At 36.2% G+C, this 9,583-nt stretch overlaps 1 protein-coding gene across 1 annotated transcript in view; it reads left to right on the top strand.

Moving 5' to 3' along the window:
• The first annotated feature begins 516 nt into the window (after positions 1–516).
• Positions 517–9,583, top strand: part of LOC112502450 — an 18,269-nt gene continuing 9,202 nt past the window's right edge. The window contains exons 1-3 of the mRNA XM_025106358.1: positions 517–1,021; positions 3,085–3,176; positions 4,729–4,879. Coding sequence (XP_024962126.1) covers positions 796–1,021; positions 3,085–3,176; positions 4,729–4,879 — 469 coding nt within the window. The 5' untranslated portion in view covers positions 517–795. The remainder of the gene's footprint in view (positions 1,022–3,084; positions 3,177–4,728; positions 4,880–9,583) is intronic.

Here is a 9,583-nt window from a genome sequence, read left to right as displayed (position 1 = left end):
AACAGAAATCGAAATCTCTTATAATCTGTTTGAAGCGATAACCCAAATCGATCCTTATATTAGGGATGGCGAGAAAGTTGAATTGGGTTTAGGAATAAGATAGAAATCGAAATCAAAATCTATCTCATAATCTGTTTGAAGCGATAACCCAAATCGATTTCATCAAAATATCTGGTCATTGGTTTGAAAATCGATTGGGATTGGGTTTAGATTAGGGATGACGATAAAATGGGGAATTTGTTTTAGGGGTTGCGATAAGAAGGATTGGTTTTAGGGATATGGCTTTAATAGGTTGTACCATATGCTTAAAATGTTGTTTTTAAGAGTTTAAGAGTTTTAAAGGTTTTAAGAGTTTTTAAAAGTTTTAACCAAATGCATTATAAAATAGTATAGATAAGTATAGATAAATAAATTTTAAAAAATATATTATAAAAAAATTATATTATCCCTTCCTTTCCCTTCTTTACAATTTCTTTTTCCTTCCTTCCCTCCCTCCCTCCCTCCCTCGTTTCTTTTCCTTTCTCTCGTCTCTTTCACCTCTTACTAAGAACCTCCTGTCGGTAATTAGATGTTAGCAAACCGCCCCTAATTCACTCTATCTAATAAGCTTCGTGGTCAGATTTCTATTTGCCAGGGAAAATACCTAGGGTATAGAGGCACAATATGAAGAGAAAATAACCCAGGTAACGAGCGATTTCCTGAATCAGGCCCCAAACAAGCAGATCAGTCATCAGAGACAGAGCGAGAGATCACAGGGGAAACCAGCGTAGTCATTGGATCTAGTTCTAACTTAGAATGGGACGGAGTCTATTGACCTTTGCCTTGATGGTAGTGGTGACGGCGGTAGAGATCTCGAGGGCTGAGCGGGTTAATAAGTCGGCTTCTGGAGGCCTATTGTGGTCAACTGCCAATGGTGACGGACATCTGGTTCGAAACGCTGAAACTGACGAATCGTTGGATGACCATGATGAACTCGACGGCGGGTTTCCTTCGCTCGATGGGATGTTACAGTGGGCAATAGGTATGCTGGAACGCAACATGCCTCTCTAATGTCTATGAGAAGAACCTTACTACCTCAGAAGTCGATTGTTTTTTTGTATGTCGCTTCTCTGATTATATTCTACCCCTAAATTCTAGTTCAAAAAAGAAAAAAAAAACTTTAGTCAATGGTGTTGGATTGAGTTGTATAATACATGATATATAAGTTGCAAAACACCGATAGACCTTGTAACATTCTACAAAACCAACGAAAAGTTGGTAATTAGCGATTAAATCTGTACACAGCCAACGATTACATCCTGCTTTACCCAATCACTTTTGTTTTTCTTCTCATTTTTTCAAAATGTTCTCCAGAAATCTCCTTGCCAGAGATTTTTTTTTTGGGTATAGAATGTAAACTCATAAGTGGGAGGTCTGTTGCCATATAGTTCTGCTTGCCAGTCAGAGCGTCAACAATGGTTGCTTTATCTTATAAGCAACTCCGGTCAGATGCATCGCACGAGGCAGGGAATTGGTGGAACAAGGCACCCGACGGTTAGGTGGTGTTGCGGACAAGGAGATTTAACTCCATGGATAAATTCATCAGGGATAAGAGACCAGCAGGCCATCTAAAAAATTGGATGGGATGACATTATCAATTATGATTAACCATTTCCAGCTAAAATTTCTACCCTAGGTCATCCGAGACTTCCAATATCATGCTTGTTGGAACTATATTTTTATTAATTTAAAACCATGTTATCATATGGGATCCATTGTTGTGAATATAATTGGATTTAGGACTAGAAAAGTTACAAATAAGAAGAACGCCTAAAGGCTAATGTGTAGAAGATTGAAAACTAGAATATTACAAAGTTGCCACTCTTTGTTCACTTCTTTTGGGTTTGTAACTCTAACAGCTGATGGAAATAGTGAGGCAGATGCGTGGCTACACAAGGATTGATATGATAAGAAATGACGCTATTTGGGAAATGGTTAGGGTTGGATACATTAAAGAGAGGAGGCAACATCATTTTTGGTGGTTTAGTCACTTTCATCTTAAACCGTTGGACCTTCTAGTGAGAAGGTGATGGTCAATTAACAAACGTGAAAAGGCCACATGATATTTTAGTACCTCTTCTTTGTTAGTCGCTCCACTTGTATTCTAAGTGCATCTGCCTTTAGTTGGCCGCATTTTTTGGTCTGGAAACTTAATGACCTGCCCTTTTGGCTTTTGCTGACTGTAAGCCTCACCATAACGAAACCCTTGTATGGCCCTTCATCTTGCTGTTTATTACTTTTCATTTCCTTTTTTACACTTGCATTAGAGTATAGCTTCAAATTTTTGACCCAAAAACAAAAAAACCCTGATATTGTAGCAAGCCTGCAAGTGGAATCTGTTTCCACAAACCCTTGTTGTCGATGTATTGTTCATTTGACCCCTAGTATTGGTGCAAGTCATCTATCTCTACTGTTCCTTAGAATGAACATTCTTCTACCTAATACTACTAAAAATCAAGGTGCCAATTTCAGAGTTATAGCATTTGCTAATCTTTTGTGATTAAGACACTGGACAATATCACTTGATGACATTGCATTCAGCGGAAGCCCACATGCGGTTTGTAAGTTGGTTCAAGCAGGTTAAGATCATCCCTTTCTCCATTGTAAATTGCACATAATAGTTGAGGTTTCGGCTGACTCTTAAGTGCTCGTAAAAGGAAATTAAGTTATCAACTATGTTCTAAATAAAATGTATGCTCATGTGTCTATCTATAAACTTCCTGTAGCAGTATCTTTTATCTATATATTTTGTTCAATCTGTGGAAATTGTTATATTTCTTTCAAATCATAGAGTTCTTGAAGTTTACTTATTTACAAGGATGTCCACTAGCAGCAGCCAACCTTGACGATATTGTATAACTCATATGCTTATGATGCACTCATTTTCTTTCTATGACTGGAATTCTGCAACTTTTTGGTAGGGTAGACATTGGAGCTGCTGATTGTTTAATTTTAGTTTATTATTTATAATTAACAAGAGCTTGTAGTGCTGTGAATGTTATATTTATCTAATTGGGTGTGGCTTCTTTCTGCTCATTTGTGCAGGCCACTCAGATCCTGCAAAGTTAGAATTAAAAGCTCATGATGTTCAGCAGTTGTCTACAGATGAGCTACAAAAACGTCAAAAGGAAATCAAGGTGAGAATCATACTTGATATGCTTACTTAGTGATTAGAATGGAACAATCAAAGAATTCAGATGTTCTAAAACACTATAGATTCTATCAGGGGCCTGGTAATCTATGTGGTGCTATAACACTCCAATACATCCTGATACACGTGTGCATATATATACGTATGTATGTGCATTCCTTTACACCTGCTTACGTGGCATTTCTATGATACAATCCTTACCTGAAGTTCTTAAATATATAAATTCAGTATAAAGTTTCTACCATTCAGTCTCCTGAAAGGTACTACCAGAAATTGTGCAAACTTGATTAGTGATTCTCTTTCCTTGGTTATTCTTCTCAAGTTTGAGACATTCCATTGAGACATTCCACAAACGTTCTCTTTAATTGTTGACATGTTTTTCTGCTTTTTTATAGTCCTTTCCTGTTCTCCATAAAATATCCAACTGCCTAGTCACATACCCTTGCAAAAAGGTCAACTTGCCTTAGTGCTGGTGAATGAACTAAATTGAACAAAAAATGTTCAAATTCTCATATCCGGAAGACTTACTTCTTTTGGGAAAAAGGGGATGGAACCCCTTGGAAAAACTTTATTAAAAATACAAAGACTTGACTTTTTTTCAAATGGGCTTACCTATTTTTACAAAAGAGAAACAACTCCCTAAGAAGTATTTAGGAAAAAACACCAAAAGATTTCTTTTATAATTCGATATACTATTTTTTTAGTAATGTGTAATTGCTAGAAATTTCATTTTGGATATAGATTTTACGTTTTTTTAGTTTAAAGCCCCATAAGAGGCGGTTTGGCCTAAACCGGTCACACGCTTTTTGTTGATTGGTTTGGTCCCTTGCTGTCAAACTGCTCGGTTTGAAATTTCCCAAATCGCCACTACGGTTTGGTTTGTGGTCTGGGGGGTTAAACTGCCCAACTGGACCGTGAAGACACCTACTCTGTTTATGTCCGTGCAACTTGTAAGTACTTCATGCAATTTGACTTTAGCTTAATCTCTTAGTTGTTACGAATGTCATGCGACTTAATAGGTTGTTAGGTATCTTTGTAGGTGTTTGATCTAAAGTCAAACACCGATATCAATACTTCCTAGTACGCTACCTGACTTAGGTTTTAACAATCCCAAATCAATCTATAAATGGGTAGCCCAACCGCTTCACTTGTGCTCCATGCAAATATGATTTAACTTTTTGAAGTTTAGATTGCTCATAGTCTTTCTCCACATATTTTGTCTCTCACACACAGAATGCAAATTAACAAACACATACACAAGGGGAAGGCTCATCGAGATGATTAAAGGCTGCCCGAAGATGGGGTGTTGACTAGATAGCTTAAGAGTCTTTGCCTTTCTTCACTATGTAAATAAAGGGCCAGGGCCAGACAAGATATGTTGACTACATGTTTATGTGGTCAAATTTGTTCTCTCCAAAAAAATTTCAAATCTTCCGTGTCTTTACTTTTTTTATTTGATATGTTTTTATGTAGAATGCTAGTCCTAATTTCACAATAATTGTCATTTTAGTCTACCATTTGTGTTTTTGTACATTTAGGAACTCGTAGAGAAATTAGAAATGCCATCTGACGCAAAATTGATGCGAATTGCAATTGATGACTTGAGTAATTCATCTCTGAGTTTGGAAGACCATCGTCGTGCATTAGAGGAACTTTTGGTACTTGTTGAGGCAATCGACAATGCGAACGGTATGTGCTTTCTTAATTTTCATATTCCCCTGTCTAGAGTTTTGTTTAGAATTGGTTGTTGTAAGCTCTTAAATGTATATTAATGTTTATGATTCTAAATACACAATCTTATTGTTGATGAGAAAATGTATTCAACTTCCTAATGATAATCTTACTGTAAGTGGGAACATATTTTTCAACTTACCAATAAACTTTTGGTTATCCATCGCATTTGATACCTCAATTTCTCTTTTAATTTGACTAACTTAAGGAATAAGGACTTGATATTTTTAGCAAATTGAAATTGTCTAGCGTGAGGATATGGGGTCGTTGGATTTGCAAGTAGAGATTTTGAGAGAATTAATTCCCACATGATGAAAAAAGTAAAATGGGGGAGAATGGCAATCATTGGTGGACCTTCCCTTGAACGAGTCACGGTGGTAAGCTATGCTGTTACGGGTTTAGGGTTTAGGGTTATAGGCGTTCATATAAATATTTAGAATTATAATATATATATATATATATATATATTTCATAAAATAGGATATGTTAACATATTATGTGTAATCATTATAAAAAAGAAATTGACTAATAGACCTAGAATGAAGGTGGAAGTATTTAGGAAACGTGGTCGAGTGCTCGATGATGTTGAAAACCTAAATCTTATAATTGTTGACCGTTAAAGATAAATAGATGGATTAAATTATTTAAATCATTAAAAAAAAATCGAAGTCCAAAATAAAAGCCCAAATCTTTTAAATAGGTCAAATATAAGCCGGTAACCCAACCACAAATAGCGGTTATGCGAACTGATATTTTGTGTAAAAAGCGGCCATTTAGCGGTGAATCATGCCGCAATTCTCGACACCTTTATTTAGGACCGCTTTGACCACCGCAATTCTACAATTCTTTTTAAGACCGCGAGCCGCTATTGCACCCTATCAACAACATAGGTGGTAAGAGGCATGAAAGTTGTATGCCCACATGAAAATAGTTCGGAACTTCTATTTCATCTCCTTATTGTAGGCTTTTTGGCATTATTTACATTTCCAACCACATCTGCAGTTACACATTCCAATTTCCAAGTTGGAGGCATAGTTTTGCTTGGGATATGCTACACAAGTGTGATATGTAGTACACTAATTTGTAAGTTCATGATTTCTTGTGGGGTTCAAATTGGTGGGTTGCCATTTAGATGGTATGGTAGGGCACATATTGTTTGAAATAGGGGTAGGGGTGTACAAAAGACCATCAAACCGCTTAGCTCGCCCAACCCAATTAAACCTAACACGCTAAACCGCCAATTAAGAGGGTTGAAATCGGGTTGGCCTAGCTCACCTAATCTAACCCGCTGTTAATATATATAACTTCGATAAACTTTTATTTATATCTATATATAATATTTGTCTTATATATATTTATATATATTAATAACTAGGTTCGATCCCGTGTATTACACGGGGTAATTTGAAAAAAATTAAATCATGTCACGAACTTATCTTACAGACTTTCGATGCTACTTCAGACTTGTACTCTTAAATAACTCTGAAGTATAACTCTGAAAAATGACCCTTCAGACTTGAATTTAGAAATGAATACATCAATAATTAGTTAAAATGAAGTTAACCCTCGAATAAAAATTAAATTTAGAAATGAAACTATATCAGTAAATTGAATTTAAACTTAGAAGTAAATTTAGAATGACTCTTCAGACTTGTACTATTGAAAATAAATCTGAAGTATAACTCTGAAGAATGACTTCAGACTTGTACTCTTGAAATAACTCTGAAGTAAAACTCTTCAGACTTCAAAGCTCTGTATAGGCAAGCCAGAAGATTTGCATGCACTATGCAGAGGCTCTGCATGGTGCTCCGTCTAGAAAAGAAGACTTAAGAGTTCGGGTGAGCTAACTCTGAAGAATAACTCTTTAGACTTGTACTCTGAAATACCTCTGAAATAAAACTCTGAAGATTGACCTTTCAGACTTGTACTCTTGAAATAACTCTGAAGTATAAAATCAGTCCCACTAAATCAAAGTTCAGACTTCTAAGTCGGGAAAAAAGACTTCAGAGTTCAGACTTTAGAGTTCGGGTGAGCTAAGTCTGAATTCGGGTGAGCTAACTCTATAGAATGACTCTTCAAACTTGTAGAAGACTTCAGAATTCAGACTTCTAAGCCTGAAAAAGAAGACTTAAAACTTCTTTTTCTACGTCTAAAAAAAGACAAGAGTTCAGACTTCTAAGTCTGAAAAAGAGACTTAAGAGTTCAGACTTCAGAGTTCGGGTGAGCTAAGTCTGAAAAAGCAGACTTCAGAGTTCCGGTGATCTAACTCTTTAGAATGACTCTTCAGACTTGTACTCTTGAAATAACCCTGAAGTATAACTCTTTAAAATGACTCTTCGTATATGTCAGGAGTCTATTGGCCGGTCGTGCGAGCCCCCCACTTGGGGACCACTATGCCAGGAGACTTCTATAGAGAATATCTCATCTCCAAGCCCTTTCACCGCCACCCAAATGGAGGTATTGAGAATCCTCTTGCAGTTCTGGCAGGTAATGGGGCACACCAAAGTAAGTATACTCTATCACGTCTCTCTTAAGAAGAGCATTTCTTGAAGGATGGATCGTAGACACAGGTGCTTCTGATTATAAATCAGGAAACATATAATTATTGAGAGGCTTTAAACTAACCACCAATTGTATTACCATCACAGTTGCTTATGTAAAGGTTTATCGTGCTACTGGTACTGGGAATCTTATTTACGGTGAGCTAAAACTGAATTCAGTTTTATATACGCCAAACCTTCATTTTAATTTACTATCTCTTACCCGACTCCTCAAGGATCACAATTGTGTTGTAACCTGTTTTTTTATACGTTGTGAATTTTCGCAGCAGTCTTCAGGGATGATGATTGGCATTGCTAAGGATTTCCATGGTCTCTACTATTTCCTTGGTTCTCCATCCAAATCTCATCAATAGGAATACTGTTCTCTTTCTACTCTGTCCGAGTCTAATGTTTTGTTATGGCACCAATAATTAGGTCATCCTAGTTTTGATTACTTGGATCCTTTGTGCCCAAATCTATTTATCAATAAAGGCCTTAGGGGGTCTCAGAAAGTTCAATGTTCTTGCAAAACGAACCTGGAAAATTTAACCAAACCATACTTGCAAACCATCTCAACCATTTAGTGTAGTCCATAGTGACATATGGGGTCCAGCACGTACTCTAAACATCAATGGATCCCGATGATCTATTACATTTATTGATGACAACACTCGTGCTTGCTGGGTAAACCTACTCAAAAACAAATCTGAGTCTAGTGAAGTCGTTAAACAATTCCATAAGCTTGTGGCTAATGTGTCCCAATCCCAACTCCAAGTCCGAATTGACAATGGTGTTGAGTATTTTGCCAATGATCTAAAAAATTACATAAATGAATATGGGATCCTTCACCAATCTTCATGTCTATGATGTTAAAATCGCGATATATCCGATATCAGTCTCTGGAAAAATATCCGTGGTGAAATATCGGTCAAAATATCGCTGATATTTCACTGATATTTTGATGAAAAAATCGGTCCGATATAACGATTTTCTGTAAGGCAAAATTTTGGGCTTTTTTTATTACATGTTGGGCTTAGTTTTTTGGGCCTCTTTATTTGGTCAACCAGTCAACACATATATTAGGTCTCACGCTTCTTCTCTTCTTAGTTCTTCATAGTTCATGCTTCTTATCTTCTCGGTTCTTTCACAGTTCACGCTTATTGCTTGCGATTAGCTCGTTTTTGAACACTTCTCTTATTTTGTTTTGTGAGACTTGTTTATGTGATGTTTTGATTTTGAAACTATATTTCTAAACTCTAATTAATGCATATGATATGTTTATGGATGCATTCATATTATATATATATATATATAATTCTAAGAAATATTATATTAACCACTATTTTGGACCGACATATCACCGATATAACCGAAATATCGAATATCGGTCCTGACCGATATTTTGTATTTTGACCGCAGTAACAGCATAGCTTCATGTACCCAAACTCTGCTTGGCTTATTTACAAACCTAGCTCAGCACTCCATGTCATTCCCCAAATTCACCAGGAGGTCTTTCATTTTAATCAAACCAAGCAACATATCCCAGACTTCTTTAGTACAGTCACAGTTAATAAAAATGTGACCATAAGACACTATGACTACAACAAAGTACACATTCCAAAACCTCATCAACATTAGTCTGTCATGAGTTCTTAGCCTTTCTTTAACAAAAAGTCAAAACACAAGCATGCCTTGAGATGTTTTGATGAAACCTAATCCATTTAGCCCAAGGAACCTCATTTTTGCATCGTCTCACCTCTTGCCAAACCAAATCTGTAATAGCCCACATATTCTATGTACCGATAATCCACATCATCATACTCATAACACAAAATATAACATCGTTTACAAAATACAGATTAACAAAATACTTTCTTATAATACAGTTTGAATAACTAAATGTCATTCATTCTAAACTTTTCCTTTTTCTTTATCCTGCGAGGTATGATGACCTGCAAAACAGGTTAGTCCAACAACTGAGYGTTAGACCAAAAAGGTCTAGTGAGTGTATAATTCTCAAACGAACAATATACTTTCCAAACAATCAGTTCAGAATCAAACCTGTTCTGACACATAAACTTATTTATGTCTCTCGCGGTTACACCGCCATTACATCTCTCTC

This window comes from Cynara cardunculus, unplaced genomic scaffold, assembly GCF_001531365.2.
Source record: "Cynara cardunculus var. scolymus isolate 2C unplaced genomic scaffold, CcrdV1 Un_Scaffold_1441, whole genome shotgun sequence".
NCBI lineage: Eukaryota > Viridiplantae > Streptophyta > Magnoliopsida > Asterales > Asteraceae > Cynara > Cynara cardunculus.
This window is presented reverse-complemented; position numbering and strand designations above follow the sequence as displayed.